The sequence below is a fragment of the Apiospora kogelbergensis genome (assembly GCF_038363985.1).
Source record: "Apiospora kogelbergensis strain CBS 113332 chromosome Unknown utg000017l_segment0_segment0, whole genome shotgun sequence".
Lineage (NCBI taxonomy): Eukaryota > Fungi > Ascomycota > Sordariomycetes > Amphisphaeriales > Apiosporaceae > Apiospora > Apiospora kogelbergensis.
In genome coordinates, this window is record NW_027117434.1 from 33058 (window position 1) to 50636 (window position 17579).

The 17579-nt window shown below is 51.6% G+C and overlaps 4 protein-coding genes across 4 annotated transcripts; 3 read left to right on the forward strand and 1 right to left on the reverse strand.

Moving 5' to 3' along the window:
- Positions 1-4298: 4298 nt before the first annotated feature.
- PG998_014961 (LEA domain protein) lies at positions 4299-4650 on the forward strand (the record flags this gene model as incomplete). The annotated part of the gene is made up of 2 exons (XM_066881777.1): positions 4299-4352; positions 4453-4650. 2 exons carry the CDS (start codon positions 4299-4301, stop codon positions 4648-4650), a joined length of 252 nt encoding a protein of 83 aa, XP_066723172.1.
- Positions 4651-9948: 5298 nt separating this feature from the next.
- On the forward strand, positions 9949-10641 carry PG998_014962 (uncharacterized protein; the record flags this gene model as incomplete). Its single annotated transcript, XM_066881778.1, has 1 exon — positions 9949-10641. The coding sequence occupies one exon, from the start codon at positions 9949-9951 to the stop codon at positions 10639-10641; it is 693 nt and encodes a 230-aa protein (XP_066723173.1).
- A 361-nt stretch (positions 10642-11002) lies between these two features.
- On the forward strand, positions 11003-14238 carry PG998_014963 (zinc protease; the record flags this gene model as incomplete). The annotated part of the gene is made up of 5 exons (XM_066881779.1): positions 11003-11254; positions 11332-12177; positions 12231-12728; positions 12782-13865; positions 13931-14238. 5 exons carry the CDS (start codon positions 11003-11005, stop codon positions 14236-14238), a joined length of 2988 nt encoding a protein of 995 aa, XP_066723174.1.
- A 1534-nt stretch (positions 14239-15772) lies between these two features.
- Positions 15773-16329, reverse strand: PG998_014964 (uncharacterized protein; the record flags this gene model as incomplete). Its single annotated transcript, XM_066881780.1, has 2 exons — positions 15773-16159; positions 16216-16329. 2 exons carry the CDS (start codon positions 16327-16329, stop codon positions 15773-15775), a joined length of 501 nt encoding a protein of 166 aa, XP_066723175.1.
- Between the last annotated feature and the right edge of the window lie 1250 nt (positions 16330-17579).

Below are 17579 nucleotides of genomic sequence, written 5' to 3' on the forward strand. Positions count from 1 at the left end.
ACTTGCGCGACGATCCCGATTCTGAATCACAATCAGCCAACAGAATCCAAGACCGAAAACAGCCCGTGAGACTCTTCGAGCTAACGCAGCAAAAAGACAGTACTGTATGTTACAGGATAACTCTGGTTCCATTCGGAATCGGCGCACTTCGAAAAGGGTACAATGGGACACTCGGGCGGACCGGAATGGTAGCTTGGCCTCTTGTTGACGACTGTACCTTGAGGTACAGGGCAAGAAGTCGCTTTAAGTAGCATGGTCAGAAACAGATGCAAAGGACTGATGTACAATACTGGTAGGTACGAACCAGAAGAGCTGCATCGAAGACGACGGCAAGAGTCACCACTCGTGAGTAGTGAGCAGTAGGGCAGTAGCTATGGCGCCGCAGGCGGACAGCGAGAACGCCTCACGTCCATAATGTATGTACATACCGTACTTTCAAGGAAGCCATAGTATCCCGATGAGTATGAACATTCAAATCCCTGCAACGCCTTCAGAGTAACTCGATACCTGAGCGGGTGACCAAGCATTTGCGACAAACCGGCCACGCACCATACATTCGTTGAGGTCGACGCAGAATCAGATGGCGATCAATCTGATGGGGGGAAGGGCACAACATATCGCTTATCAAATGGTTTCTATACGGCTCGATACCCCGCAATATATATTCGAGGACCGTGGAAACCTCCGGGCAGGCTCCTTCGCGCCTCCATTTGAAGCAGTCGCGAGCCACCGAATTGAACGCCGGCTGAACACCAACCTACCGATGACTGTTGATACAGTCCAATGTTCTTCGATAGAAGAAGCAGCCTCTTGTGTTCCGAGTGACTCAGGATCGAACACAACTGGTCAGATGCAACACTACGACTGGTATGAACCAACAGTGGTCTCTAGTCGCCAGCAGCATACTAGCGGTAACATAACAACGCAACGATCACACGGGCACCAAGTCGTCGTACCTGGCGGCACTACACGCTGCGGCACCTGGAATAATGTTCGACAATGCGAAGCAAGCGATGCTCAACTAGAGGTCCGCCCTCTCAGCAGATTTTACCGCGCCGTTAACAGCGCCGAGCTAGCCCAGTACCAAAACGAGCTTGGCGATATCGAATACTTAGTCGCGATCTTGGGCCGAGAAGTTGAAATCTGGGAAAGCGAGTGCGGGTCTCCATGCGGTAGACACAGGCGATCAGCACGAATTGCGGCTAGGAGCTAATGGCACTATGAGCACCGCTGGCTATTCCACGGCGCCCACGGCATCCTTGTTGGATGTTGGTTGTAGTCTGCGTCCATCAGTCATGCTCCCGTCCTCGATTTTGTCATCTGTGAGACATAAACCAAGTGAATACTATTGCTCCGACAGCTTCAACTCTATTTCTCCCATCAAACGCTCATACTCTTTGGTGGCAATGCTCTGGTCATAGGCCTCTACGGCCCGTTCGATAAGAGCGTCCTTCTGAAGCATCAAGCCCTTGTATGATTGAAGGCTACGAGCGACAGAAAGCCACACAGCTTGCTGTTGGAGTAGCTGACGCTTTTCATTCTTCAGATTCTCCCTTTCCATAATATTTCTGCGTCGGAGAGCCTGGTAAAATGCATCTCGATTGCGCTTTATTTCTTGTTGCAAGACAAATAGATTTCTCTGGGCATTGACGGGTTCGTCAAAATACGGTTGACTGCCGTTTTCTTCATGTGATTCTTGCCATCAGGTATACAATCCTTCGTAACAAGCCGATATATGCTATGCGCGCTGAAGCTTGGCAAGTTATAAGGTGGAGGGGGCATCGCGGGAATATCGGATATGGGGTCTATATGGCTTTCCGAATCACGCGCGGGACCTACTGGAGTCCCTAGCCGAATCGGCTAGGGCTACCAGGAGCATGGCCGATGGATGGATTGGTCCGCAAAGGCGTAACTTAGACTCTTCGTCTATTGATCGTCTGCCACATCCCTCGAGTGTCGGAAACCAAGCGTCTTCCAGTCGCCACTCGACCTCTGACTCCTCCTGGGCTCCATTTGCTGCGAGAAGTGCTGGTGGCCTTGGGCACTAACTCGGAGAGACGTTTGGGGGAACAATTGATGCTGATCCGACGTTCCTACTGTATATTCACCCGCCCTCTTTTCGTTGGATACAGATACCTCAGGTAGTCGGCCCCAAGAAGGATGATAACCGACTCGATCTTCAAGTACAGCGCGTCAACCCCTTGAAGACGAGGCTAAAGACCCGTGAGCGAATGGGCTCCCCTATCTAACTGTTCTTTCATAACGGGATCATGGTAGAGACCTGTGAGCAAAGAGTGGCGGAGGAAGATGCGGTCGAATCACCATGGTCTCATTCGGGACTGGAAACATGTTTATCAACGGCCAGCGCGCCAAGTTAGTAAGGAAGCTAGTATATTTCGCAAGAAGCTCTCGATCATCTTCCACTTGATCACCTACTGCCCTGGTTAGTGAAAACCACTCCGACATTCGGATCGTTGAACAGTACAGATAACTCCTCCTTCCCAAGACTGACCCGTTTCTTGTTAGTGAGACTCGATCCAATGAAACCCCCTGCAGTATCATCCCAAGAGACATTTATGGGAAGCCAGTCACCATTTGGTCGCAACCGAAGAGAACAACAAGTCAAGTTTCCCAGTACGTGGCTTTTAAGGGGCTCGCCCTTCCGTTCGAAAGACTTTGACTTGTCGATCCATACACCGCGACGCCGGTTCCACGTCAGATCCTTCACACTGCCTTCGGCATGGACAGTGACTTGTTCGAGACGGAGATTCAATCCTCGTTGCTTCTGTCGCTTGGGCGGTTCTTCTGAGCGCGGCAGTGTTACTTTCCTCTTCAGGCAAGGACGTCTCGGCATCTCTGAGAGAGGGTTGATCTGCCTCTCCTCATCGGTATCCAGCGGCGCGGCACTGTCTACCCAATGGTTGGTATAATTTGTTGGCGAAGTTGGGGATGTCTCTGCGGTAGGTGACCCCTGGGTGACTGTCACACAATCCCCCACTGGAACCAGAAACGATGCGTCTGTCGGCTTTTCCAAGCTACTCGGAACAGGGGAGTTTGGTGTTGGCGGGCCAGGTGAGGCTGTCGTTGGATTTTTGTTCGTAGAGACAAGGGTCTGTGCGTCATTGGCCGCGAATACTCTATCGAGACTCGTTTCCAACACTGTATTGGATGCTCCTGGAACTTGGGGAAGCTGGAAAGAGTGGAATAGTTCATCCCCGAGTGTGCCCTCGCCCGAGTTTACTTCAGTAACTGCTTCGTTGATTATGGGGCCAAGACAAACCGCAGTGCCAGGCAACTTGCAATCGTCATAGCCTGGAAGGGATGCTTCGACGGAGGCTGAATCCTCCGGATCGTTCTGCGCGCGAAGGTAGCCCTTCATTAGGTCGGCTCCGTCCAAGAATGGGAGGTATGGTGATGCAGGGCTAAGGGAAGGAGCTTGTACTGTATCGTCATTCGCCGTTCCATCATGCTCAAACCCACCCTTCACGAGCTCTTCCCAGGCCTCACACCACTTCTCGCCACATTCGGCGGGATTTTTTCCCAAGAAGTATAGCATGTCGTCCAATACTGCAAGCCCCAAGTTGCTGCCATTGAGGCATTCGGATGCTAATAGTGTTTTAGGGGAAACGGCCTCGCTGGAGAAAAAGTCCGCTGTCTGATCCCCTGTCCACAGGGGGAGAGTAGAACGGGTACTCCCACCGTCTAACCATTCAAGCTCGAGTGGTAGACCAGGATAGGGGAAGTCGAAGCAGGAGGGATACTGATCTGCCTCTAGTTGATGGGCTCGATCGGTTGTCTGCGGCAATGTCATGATGGGTAGGGCGTGCGCTTTATCAGCAGTGTTGATCATGATGTTTTCAGCCGTGCACATTGTCGTGGGGTCTTGTGGTTGAGAAAGTGAAGAACAGAAAGGAAAGAGGGATTCCATCTGATGAAGGGTGGACGGATTTATATGGTTTTTTGGATGTGCCGGGCAGATCGATCATCGAGTGACCAGATCCATCAGTTCTGGGTGCTCCGAGATGTTGAAGGGATGATTTTGTGCAGGCATAGCTAGAGTGAATTGCAATAGAGTTCAGACAAAACCTTTTGTCACAATGGAAGGACTCGGGGAAATTCAAGACTGGTGAGAATTAGCCAGATAGCTGTAATTTATACCCGCGAGGCTTTGTTTCCACGGGATGTGGAGGGCGAAGAGGCGAGCCCCTGTAAGTTCAGCCTGTAGGGCTCCTCTAGCAATCTGTAAGGGAGGCTGCCGCTTGGAAACGTCTTATGGTAGGAATCATTGGCCAACGGCAATGATCCTCCCGAGGCTGGCTGACGACGAGACCATGAGATGGACTCGTGGTTACGTCATTGGCGACATCAGATCGCTAAGCCCAAGCTCGAGGACATGCAGTAGCCAAGAAAGATCTCAACGCGCTATGTGGCCTAGCGCAACCTTCATTCCAGATTATCGCGGCTGTGGGCTTGTACTTCTCTGGTATCTTTGGACTGGTCGGCAAGCTGCTGAATGCCCGTGGCCTCGGTAGGCAGGTGAATAACGCGCTCGGCGGATTGGGTCTGAACAAGATTCTCGACGGTCTTGGTCTGGGTAGTGTTGGTGCCATCACTGGCCAGGACAATAAGAAGGGCGGCGGCAAGAAGTAGCTTTCACACTCAATTTTTTCATTTGTTTTGAACAACAGCAGGTCTATGGGTTGCAAGCTTACCGTGTAGAGGGTTACTTCGAGAGAGTATCGCCAATTCGCTAGTCTCTTGAATTCCTATAAGACTCGTCACAATTGGTCGCCGGCCGTGATGCTTGAGAACTGACTTGGCTTCGTGGCTACTGCTGTCATAACTGCCAAGTACCACATCATATATACTCCGACGTCCTAACAAAGTTCGAAGCACTACTATGTCAGTTTGAGGATGAAGACATACAGCACGAGGACAAGGCTACGGAGTTCAGAGATTTGTACCTAATGGCTCAGAAGTACTACAGCTCTCTCGATTATCCTCACCAGCTGAATTTGCTGAATATGTTCGTGAGGAGTTCTTGCTTTATCAGGTTCTAGTTACTACACTACGGACAAGCCGAAGTGGCCAGTCTTGGCCCAGACGGTCGCATCGCGGGCAACGTTTATATGTTGCCCTCATACTTCCTCTTGTAGTGGAGCTGTCGCTTCCAGATCTTCCTCCCTTTACTCTTGCCCCATTTCTTGACAACGAGCTGCCTTGCACTATTCAACCAGTGCTCACCTAGGTCCTTCACCTCAACCTGATAGTCATAGAATCTGACAAAGAGAAGTTTCGTCCCCTCGCTCTTGTATCGATGAGTGATAGTCCCCGCGTAATGTCCACAAAACTCCAATTGTTTCTCATGTGCTGTTCCATCGCCAGGGCCCGAGGCAATATCGGACCGCTATCGTCCAGCGTGAAAACCATTATGCGCACAAAATTGAGCTAGGGCACAGTATATATACCAGAACCAATGGTTTGTAAGATGATTTGGCAGCTTTCGCTGTTGCCGGCTTCGGTTCCGTCTCGTTGACCGTGAGTCGGGGACATAGCAACCACCAGATCCATAAAAGAAATGAGAACAAAGACTTATAGTTTAGTATTAACCCGAATGTTTATTGTCAATATGATTTTGTTTTTGGCATTCCCTTCCCCATGTGCACAGCCCCTACCAACGGTAAATGGTTTGCTCAGGAACAAATGGAAAACGTCTCAAGAAAGAACCCAGGCCCTGTGCTTCCCACGCGTAAAAGAAGGGATAGAAGCAACGAAAACATAGCGAAAAACTGGAAGACATGGGTGAAAAGCAGTCGAAGGCTTCAGCGTCGATACGGAGCAGAGGTTTACATCTATATCAAAGTGCCCCGTAGGCGCAAACAGTATCTCTTCGTATCTCACAGGGGTATGTCACCGTTAACACTAAGCGACGTTGTAAGCACCCCTCCCCCTCCGCGACTCACGTGGCCACCGAATATGTTGACTTCCACTAAACACTAAATAATAACCTAGGAAAAGCAGTATCCGCCACCTACGGTAGTTGTTGGGAGTGAGTTAGATGGGCCGGACCAAGGCAAGGACGCAGCACCAGAAACTGTTGATCGCGTGTTTTAGTCGAAGAGGGCAGGAGTTCAAGGTATGTCCCAATGGGGCAGCCCCAACCAAGCATCTTACGGAACGGTAAATGTAGATGGGAGCGATTGGGTTCCCTGGGTAGACAAGGTACGACGGCTTCGTATAGAATTCAATGGATATTTATAGCCTGCCATGGCTACTGTCGCCGTCCAATCCTAAACTTGAGCACAAGCCTGGCAGTATATGATCCTTATAGCTCCAACCAGGAGGATGGTCGAATTTCATGCCATCCAAATCGAAGTCTGTGGGGGAAGTCCCCCTCGTTATTGATTCGAACTTGGTTATCGGTATCAAGTATAGCATCTGAGCTAACGTACGTTGCTCGGCTGGCTCGTTGGGGGCGTGCGTGCGACTTGCGCGTAAGAGGCCTGAGGGCTCGTCTGGGCGCTGCCGGCGAGGGCTGCGCCGTTCCTGAGTTCTTCCAATTGCTGGGTGACATTTTGAAGCTCGGCGGTGAGCCGCTGGATGATTGCCTGCTGGTTGTTGATGATCTCTTTCAGGTCTCGGATCTCGGTGCGGGAATCGTGGATCTCGTTCTGGGAGCTGGCCACGAGCTCGTAGATGCGCTGCAGCATCTCCGGTCCGATGACTCTATTGTTGCTCGAGCTTGTCTCTGCTCCATTGTCGCCTTCATTCGAGAGTAGCGCCTCTCGTGCTTTGGCGCTGGGCTTCGCCCGCTTCGCTCTTTTGACCGACGTCGCGATAAAGTTTGGCGCGTCCACCACGATCTCCATCTCTGCACGGTCCTCCATTGTCGCGTTGGACGCCCGCCGCCTTTTCATCCAACTCCCCTTTCAGTAATGGAATAACAAATAATTGAACAAAGATAAAATAAAGGTTCCTCTCCCAATTATCGTCGCTCTAGAGCATCCCCCGAAAGTGCAGTCGTATTGCAAACTAGCATTGTCTAACTAATATCCCAGCCCCATTAAGATCACAGCAGTGTCCGGGGAGGCGGATCATGATGCATCTGCGGGTTACAGGAACTTGCGCCTCAAAGGTTGTGATTGGGGTATTGGAAACATGTTACCGGACCAGCCCGGCCCTTTTGTGCAGCCCAGGTATGCAGGTTGGTAGGTTTCTCACCTATCGGAACGCGCTCATGTTCCCCGGAACACGAGAACGACTAGTCGTGTTTTGTTGCCGCAGTATATGCGCAAAGTACCTATAAAGCCATAATTACGAGGACTATTCTGCTGCAGCCGATGCAAGCACAGATGAGCAGACATTGCTTTGCCCAATCGGAACGGCAGCACGAGCGTCACATCTATGCACGACCGGCGACGCTCGAGAGCTGGGCCTGATGCACCTCGATAAAACCCGCCTACGTGATACCGGGGGCTATGTTGTGGCGGATCTGGGGGCCCCAGAGGCATCGCTCGTCGGGACTGTCTGGGCTGCGGGCGTGGACCACGGCGACGAGCGCGATGCGAACCTGCTGTGGAAATCCTCAGGTCGGCCCTCAAATACCGGCAGGTTTATGCGGTTAGGACAAAGAGGAAATATGGTGCGGATTATGTCGTCCCTCTCGAGCTTGCTATGATCGACTGAGCCAATGACAGCTTTACGATCCCGACTGCTTAAGCCTAAGAGCCTGGTGTCTAGACGTTCCATACTTAGATGATACACCTGGAAAGCCAGCATGGATCGCCACTTCACGCACGCATAGTGGTTGATCAGGAATTTGCACGCATATGAATGAGAAAACGCCGACATCCCCCTTCGGTGTCCGACTTCTTCCCTACCTAGGCCAAGCCTCTCGCAAAACAGTCAACATGTGGTGTACCAGAGTTCTTGTCGAAATTTATCACGCATTTACATGCTCAACCGCCAGGGTGCCTTGAATCAACCCACTGGAAGGTGGTTTGTGGATCTACTCAGCTAGTACATCATGAACTAAACTTCCTAGGCTCAGAAAACAACGTGCTGAATTATCTTGGAGAACGGGGCAGATGGGCCAAAAAACTTGACAGTCAAGCTCGAAGAAATAGCGTGTTCATATCCGAACTGGCGGCAAAGGCATGGTGGAGTTGGAGGAACATTGAGGCTTTGTACTCGGACACGGCACATTGAACGAGGTCTTCGTCGGGTTGTTGTGGCGCGCAAACTACCGGAGACTGTCAAGATGACACTCTTGCACCCCAACCGCAGGCATGGAAGGCTTGACGGGGGCAATGGCATCGGCAGGTAAGGGCTGACGAGAAACTGGCCGGCTACTTTAGCGACCCGCGCCACCATGTAAGACGATTGGCTGGCATGCATTGTACAGCCCCACATGTCACTAGTTCTGCAACATTAAACACTCGGCCCCTCGATTAGCTGTTAATGCATGGGTGTTTCGCGCCATGAGTGGTGCGATCACCAGGCGCGAAGGTGGTCCCGCAGATCGAGCAGCGACGCCTCTACTGTGGACCAATAAAGAGATGGCGGGTCTAGCTGCCTTCTCTCCAGCGTTATGCTCTCTCTGTTATTCAGCCATGCTCGTTACGTAGCAACACATGCACTAGACGTTTTAAGCTACGATTCGTGAGCTGGCTTGAATACGCATTTCTCGATAGCTTCAAACTCGCGGGATCCAACGGTACGTTGGCTACTGGCCTTGCGATCTAGCTCATTTTGTGCCAATATGGGCCGGTTATTAAAGTGCCTTTGGTGCCACAAGCTGTGCTCAAATTCAGAATTAAGGTATAACTCAACCACACCTAGATTGTCTCTGCGTGAGCTGAACAAGAATAATACAGGAAACACAAAGATCGGCATACTAAGCCTTACAAATGCAATACACCTGGATGTTTCAAGAGCTTCAGTACCAAGAACGATCTAAACCGCCATAAGCGAAGCATCCACCAGAGTGCCCTCGACTCTGGCAAACAATACGTCTGTAACCTGGGAGTATGTGTGACAAAAGACAAGATATGGCCACGCGCCGATAATTTCAGGGCCCATTTGAAGCGTGTTCACCATCTAGCTCTGCGGGAGACCGAGCTTGAGCCCTTCGTATGGACGTCCATGATGCCACCTCCAATAGCATCCAGGATGTCGACACTTGTCGCAATAGCCCGGCTCCAGCAGGATCTCGCAGGCATGGAGAAGGCTTTAGATGGTCTATCCCCGGAGGACGGCTTGCAATCTCTTGACGAAGAGTCTCGTTCGGATATCCCAAGCGTCCAAGTCGATTACCAAGTGTTTCAAGCGTTCATAAAGACTGGCAAAATCATGATAGTGGGAAATCGATCCCCGGGGCCTATTCAGTCGGCGACAACTGGGCACACAGAAACAGCCAAGCATAAAGCCACAGAGTTCCCCGCTGCTCCGTTCCAAACATCAGACAGGGGAGGTACCAAGAATGATATTTTCTCATCGAAGCAACCCCTGAGTTCGCCCGCTGCCTTGTCAGACTTCCAGGTATCAGAGCGGATCGAACCAGCTGCCACCTCACTTCCAAACGCGAAATTGTCAGCGCCAAGGCATAGTTGGCTACGCGAACTGCTCTGTGGCTCAGATGGAACGGACAGGGAAGTAGTTCGATATTTATAATGGAAATTTGTGCACGAAAAGCAGGAAGCACCTTCGAAATTGGAACAAGCTGCCGTATGGGTTGCCGTACGCGGTATAGTACTGTTGTGAGCCCACCACATGTTGATCTCGCAGATGAGACAATGCCGCGGATTCGATGTCCTCTTCGTTCGTTTAGAGCGCGGTCAATTCACTCTCTATACGTGTGTACTTGTCCGGTAGATTCTAAATGGCCTAGACATCATGAGAAAAAGCCAAAAAGTCTGGATGAAGCCTGGTCTATTGTAGCTACATGCCATGCTTTGCCGGTGGCTCGCTTCCGACCACCTGGAGAAGTTGTTCGTCTCGATAATACAAGATAAAGAGCCGGACCTGGACCCTCTAATCGGCATGTTCTCGCCGTCGCTCGAGCCCGAGTCGGATGACTCACAGACGGCTTATTCGTCACCGGATGTCCAACCGACACCCGAAACACTTACTACCACGGCAACTGAGCCCATGTGCCACTCTTCTGTAGAGGCCCCGTCAGTAGTGTCTGCGTCGTTGTCATCGTCAGGTGTTGCGTCTAGCAGCAGCGAATGCGCCTCGAGCCGCACCACCGTCATCCGCGGCTTCTCTCCCTCTCAAGTTTCCATTCCTGCCCTGCAGCTTCGCAGTCAAGAATCAATGAAGCGACTCGCCCTTGACGCGATTCCCGAACCACAAGCCGCTCCCGCCTACTGCCCGGTTCAGATTAAGAAGCAACCCGCTAAACTTGCTCTTGGCGGCTCTTCTGGCGATGAGTCCTCTCCCCAGAGTTTAGTGCAACACAAGGCGCTCGCCCCCCAGGGCCAGCCAAAGATGTTCCAGCTTGGCGCATCATCTGGATCTGTTGAAGATCCCAGCCCATCCTTGAAGAGCGCCATGAAGTCCCTTCCACAGCTAAAGCTGATGGAGGATTTGGTTCCCAAGGGTATCACAGGGCACGTACTCCCAGATACTTGCATATAGCGAGTAAGCTCAAGTCCCCACCCAAATAATTTCTCAAAGGTCTAGGCGACCAAAGGCCTTAGCGAGATCGCTTGGCCCCAAGGACCACCAGTGTGCTGCAAGTCCTGGAAATCATACCCCCAACCCTCCCTTTTAGGTGAAGAGGGGGCAGTCGCATGACCATGCCCTGCGCCAAAACTTGCTGTCATCTAGTGAGGCCTACAGCCTAAGCAGTGACCGTTTCACTCATCAGCACACCTCCTGCTTGATCACTTAGTCTTAGTTCATTCCTCGCGGCTCTCCCAAACTACTTTCTTTCCCTCTTTCTCAACAAACTCGCCAACACGTTTTCGGTATACGACATCACTCCCGGCTTTACGCGATGGCATTATCCACTTATTCTCGTGATGATCCTATCAACGAACCAAACCAACCCATAGACCGGATTACCGACAAGCTGGAGACACCTTCGCTGGATGACCGCAGTTACCGCGTTGTTCGTCTGGCCAACCAACTGGAATGTCTCCTGGTCCACGACCCGGAGACAGACAAGGCAAGCGCGGCTTTGGATGTCAATGTCGGCAATTTCAGCGATGAGGATAACATGCCAGGCATGGCTCACGCCGTGGAACACGTAAGTCCCATCGTTTCCTTCAAAACAACAACAGAGACAGATGCACTGCTCAAACAGACCGGCTGACGGCTTCTTAGCTCTTGTTCATGGGGACGAAGAAGTATCCCGTGGAAAATGCATACAACCAGTATCTCTCGGCGCATTCGGGCCACTCAAACGCCTATACTGGTGCAACTTCCACAAACTACTTTTTCGAAGTAGGCGCAAAATCCGGCGAGGGCGAGGAATCATCCGAGTCTCCTTTATATGGCGCTCTAGACAGATTTGCCCAGTTCTTTATTGAGCCGCTGTTCCTCTCCTCGACATTGGATCGTGAGCTGCAAGCCGTTGATTCGGAGAACAAGAAGAACCTGCAGAGTGACCAGTGGCGGTTGCACCAACTCGAGAAGAGCTTATCAAACCCAAAGCACCCTTACTGCCACTTCTCCACAGGTAATTTCGAGGTTCTCAAGACAGAACCTGAGGCACGCGGCATCGATGTGCACGCCAAGTTTATGGAGTTCCATGGCAAGCATTACTCGGCAAACAGAATGAAGTTGTGTGTGCTCGGCCGTGAACCCCTTGATGTATTGGAGCGCTGGGCAGCTGAGCTGTTCTCAGCTGTGCCCAACAAGAACCTGCCTCAAAGCCGGTGGGAAGACGAAGTCCCATTTGCCAAAGACCAGCTGAAGTGGCAGTGCTTTGCGAAGCCCGTTATGGACTCAAGGGAGCTTAACCTCTTCTTCCCATTCATGGATGAGGAGAAGCTATACGAATCGCAGCCCAGTCAGTACATCAGTCATTTGATTGGACATGAGGGACCTGGCAGTGTTTTCTCTTACATCAAATCGAAAGGCTGGGCCAACTCGTTGAGTGCTGGTGTGTATGCTATCTGCCCTGGCACCCCTGGTGTGTTCGACTGCCAGGTTCGGCTCACTAAAGATGTAAGTGCTACCCCCAATATCTTAGACAAGACCCTAGGCTAAACTTGATACAGGGCTTGATGAATTACAAGGAAATCGTCAAGGTTTTCTTCCAATACGTTGCTCTGCTTCGAGAAACACCGCCGCAGGAGTGGATTTTCGAGGAGCAGAAGGGTATGGCCGATGTGGACTTCAAGTTCAAGCAGAAGACACCAGCCAGCCAGTTTACCAGCAATATTGCCGCCGTTATGCAAAAACCATTGCCGAGAGAGTGGCTACTTAGTGGGCAGAGCCGACTCCGGAAGTTCGATGCGGGTCTCATTGCCAAAGGGCTGGATTGTCTCCGGCCGGATAATTTCAGAATGACTCTGGTCTCCAGAGACTACCCTGGTGACTGGGATCAAAAGGAGAAATGGTATGGGACCGAGTACAAAGCCGAGAAGATCCCAGAAGAGTTTCTCGTGGAGATATCAAAGGCCGCCAGTGCTGATGCCAAAGCGCGTCTGCCTCAATTGCATCTGCCGCACAAGAACCAGTTTATCCCGACTAAGCTGGAAGTCGAGAAGAAGGAAGTCAAGGAGCCGACCTTGATACCGCGCTTGCTACGGAACGACAAAGTGGCCAGGACCTGGTTCAAAAAGACGACACCTTCTGGGTGCCGAAGGCGAACCTCGTGGTCAGCTTCAAGAACCCTATCATCTTCGCCACTGCAGAGAACTCGGTTAAGGCGAAGCTGTACACAGACCTTGTACGAGATGCTCTAGAGGAGTATTCCTACGACGCAGACCTGGCAGGCTTGCAGTACAACGTCACTTTGGACTCGCGAGGCCTTTTTGTCGAGGTGTCAGGTTACAATGACAAACTCCCAGTCTTGCTAGAGCAAGTTCTGATAACCATGCGCAACCTGGAGATCCGTGATGAACGCTTTGATATTGCCAAAGAACGGCTGTCTCGCGGTTACAAGAACTGGGAGCTTCAGCAACCGTTTACACAAATCGGGGATTATATCTCGTGGCTCACCTCAGAGCATGATTTTGTCGTTGACCAACTCGAGGCGGAGCTCCCTGGCATTACCGTTGAGGCTACCAGAGCCTTTCACAAACAGCTCATCTCTCAGATGCATATCGAAGCCTACGTACACGGCAACCTGTATAGGGAGGATTCCCTGAAGCTGACCACGATGATTGAGAACACGCTGAAGCCCCGCGTGCTCCCCAAGGACCAGCTGCCAATTCTGAGGTCTTTGATGTTCCCCGCCGGTGCCAACTATCTCTATAAGAAGACGCTCAAGGATCCTGCAAATGTCAATCACTGCATTGAATACTATCTCCACATCGGCAGTAAGGGTGACCGCATGGTGAGAGCAAAGACACAGCTGCTTGACCAAATCATTCACGAACCTGCCTTTGACCAACTGCGCACCAAGGAGCAGCTTGGCTATGTTGTCTTCAGTGGTCTGCGAGGTTGCTCAACAACCTATGGTTTCCGGTTCATTATTCAGAGTGAGAGAGCTTCTGAATACTTGGAGTCGCGGATCGATTCGTTCCTGAGCGCTCAAGCTACTGCGTTGAGCAACATGAGCGATACCGAATTCGAGAGCCACAAGAGGGCCGTGGTGGTCAAGCGCCTGGAAAAAATGAAGAATCTCGACCAGGAGACTGGAAGACACTGGGCACAAATCGCCAACGAATACTATGATTTTGAAGCAGGTATGGCTCTCATTCCCCGGGCGCCGGAAACATAGATTTGATACTGATATTTTTACCCAACCTAGCGCAAGAAGATGCAACTCATGTAAAGCAGCTTACGAAGTACGGCATGATCGACTTCTACTCGAGCCACATTCTGCCGACCTCGCCCAGCAGAGCCAAGTTGGTCGTGTACTTAGAGGCCCAAGGAACAAGCACCAAGACTCAGGAGGCAGCCTCGGCCGAGAAGGAAACAGAAGCTGTACCCAACAATGGAACCGTTCCCTACTTGATCACGGATGTCAGAGAGTACAAGTCTCAACTTGTAGCCAGCTCCGGGGCACGTCCGATACGGGAGCTTGGCTTCTTTGAGGATTTTGACTCCAAACTGTGAGCATTGTGCCAGGAATCAGATAATGCTGCCGTCTATAGCCGCTTGAAATTGGCAATATTGGACGGGATCGATGAGGTATCAACTACTTGTGGAAATGTATTTGTTTTGATTCTATGGGCAATTTTCTCGTATATACACTTTTTCTACAGGCTGTAGAACGCCTGCTACTAGTGCTTTAAGGTTGTTTTTCTCATGCTTGAGTATTTCTAGTAAGGAACTATGTGACGTGTACCACTGAAAAGCCAGTGGGTTGGAGCAGATGCCGATACAGGAACCATGGGCTGCCCAGTTGACGTGTGGAATTGTACCTCGTATTTGAGAGCCCTAGATTGGTGGAGACTGCGGGGGTTTGCAGTCGCACGCCTGACTAGAACATGGGACAAATCAACTGTGGTGCTACGATAGATATGGTCTGATGGGCGTATCTACGGAAGTAAGAAACCCAGTTCCGAGCTCACCTCATGCTCAGCACTCGGCTCTGCCCCTTGTAGTTTTCACCAAGTACCGCAAACAAGCAATGCTTTTATTCTCAAGCGGTATTATGTCCCGATGCCCGGTACCGAACCTGTAACGCACCTGCCTTTTGACCGCCTTCAATCCAGCTCGAATGACTGCCACGACTTAGGCCTACCAGAGGCGATCGTTATCAGCTGCACCACGACGAATCGGAACGCTTCATCGAGTAGAGAGACGCAAAGTCGTATGCGGCTTGATTAGCCTGCCGCGATTCCTGCTTCTATCAGCAATCGATAGATCGCACGCCATCTTGCAATTCTGCAACGGTCCGAGTTGCGTCACACGTAGTGCATCCGGCAATTTCTGCCTCCCAGCCTCCACAATCTAGGGCCAATGCCCTGAGATGATCATGTTTACCATGATGCTGCCCTCGCTTGGCCTCCTCTCTGACCGCCAACTGATGGGCCAAAGGGACATTGCAGTAGAGACGGAGGGGTAATTTCAAGTCCATGCAGCCATCCGCTGGGAAGAGTCTCTCGAGTACCTTGTTGTGGTATGGCTTAATAGCCAGATTATGCATGGCGTAAAAAGGAACAAGAGGGAGCAACAACAAATGCACACAGCCCGTCAAGCGAGACTGGCGCATAGCAGAGCTCTATAAAGCCATGGAACCCTACCGGACGACCATGTCGCTTTTTCTCATCAACCCACCCTCTCCTCTCTGCCCAACGACCGTGGTCAATCTCTAGCGACGGAATTATGGCGGTCGCCAACAATTGCGCCCACTCTTTCAAGATGATCAAGTCCGACAGCACGCTGGTCCAATGGACCTGTAACCTGTGCCATTCAGGCCCCTCCTGGTGGATCTTTGAGTGCCGATATTGCAAGGTTCACGCGTGCCGAGCCTGCGTTCACAGCATCTAGTCCACGCTCCCTGGTAAGTGTCGAAAGCCTGTGGGAACTCTCAATGTATAGCTGACAGGCAAACAAGGCAGTAGATGACGTATGGGGCGGTAGGGGAAGGTGGCCAGCGCGAAAATGGCAGGTTGGGGTTGCCGTCAGTGCTATGTGTCAGTTCTTATAATAGCTCTCCTTGGGCCTCACCACTCCGTGGTACGCTTGATCCCCTGGAAATAACGTTGAACGAGTAATCTTGGCAGTTCTCGAAACTCGGGATCGCCTCGGCGGTGAGCTTGGGGATGTTGATTACTGTTTCCCGGCCGGATGGATTGTGTAGGTCCAGAATTCTAAGCCATCTTTGTCCCATGTCCTCGTGTACGTCCTCGTGTATGTAACACAACTTTCCATTTGAAAGCATATGGGAGTCGGCAAGCCCGACCATCGCCACAACATAGGGACGAGCTTCTGCGATGGCTCTTCGTCTTTTGACCAATCGTCGCAACGCCCTGGCATAGAAGCCGTCAATTTCTGCTTGCTGCGCCTCAAGTGAGAATTGTGCTTTTGCCTTGATGAGAAGTAAGCTGCCCGAAACGTTTTGGCTGCCAGCTGAGAATAGCTTACACGAATTATGTGCTTGGCGAAGCTATCTTCAGTGATAAGGTACTGAAAGTGGCGACAGGAGAGGGACAAGTCGAATATTTCCTCAATGCTGAGGCTCGTGGCGACGTTCGCCATTATTTCGTAAGGCAGTTTTTGAAGCCCCGAAGTGGGAGTCGAAACGCCGTTCTTCGACCCACCAGGTATAGCAAGCCTTTTCATCGTACCGGAAGAGTATACGCACAATCAGAGATGTCGCAAAGCGCAAGTCGAGAGCGCAACCGTTCTCTGCACCTCAGAGCATTTCTGCCGTGCTGGCAGTTGGAAAGAGGCGGGGACGAGAAGCCTGGAACAAGAGAACTGGCCGTCGAAATTCCCTGGCAAGTCACAGCCTTGTCGTGGACGCCCACGTCAGTGCAGTCGGCCACGACTCTTCTTGGCGGGTCTCTGCGAAACGATAACAGCCGCTACCAACATTGCGGGTCAGGTACATCTCCGCACTGGCGTCGCGGTTAGTGTACAGGCTTGAGCAGGGATGTATTCTAGAGCACTTCTTGGGTAGCGGATAGATAAGAGCAGCCAATCCGCTTACATTGTTTACCCTTTCGCCCCACAGTGGCCACCAGGCCAGTGCTGAGCTTCTCGAGGCTCACTGCAACTGAGCCCGACAAGCAATGACGCCGGGTTTGGCTTCAACGGTGTATGAGTGTCACTCTCGCTAGACTCTACCAAGAAGACAAGGGGTCGTGGGGTTGCCGCGATATGTCTTAGTCTGCATACTCGGATGAATGACAATCAGGGTCAGGCTGGCTTCAGGATGCGTGCGGGGCTGATCGATGCTCAACCCATACAACCGACGGCCAGGGAAGAGTCTCGAGTGCTGCATACCGCTGTCAATTGACTATCACGCACTGCCATTATTGTGGCCCTCCTCTTAAACCAATCGCTTCCAGGCAGGCTCGGCGTGGTGGCCCTGACACTCAAATTTCACATTTTGCCGAGATAAGCTGGCGTTACCAAGGGTCGGGTTCGCAGTAGATCAATCAAACAGGAAGCACCTATGTGGCTATCGAAATGCACTGTTAGGGAGGGCTTCACAGATGTTTGCATCAGGGAGAAAGTCCATGAGCACCTCAGGCCCCCAGCCACTCCCAAAATTCCTGTCAAGCCTGGACTGAATCACTCTGATAGGCCCAAACGAAGCCCTTCATTATACCATGCCCAAATACACGACCCTCTCAGCCCAAAATCTCAAGTGCGACTCATCCATCCCCAAGCCCCCTGCCATGCAATCAAACGGAAAACAGACCCCACATGGCAACACACAATAAAATTAAGACAAACAAGGCGAGGAGCATGACTACTACAGTCCAACCTGCGGAGACTAC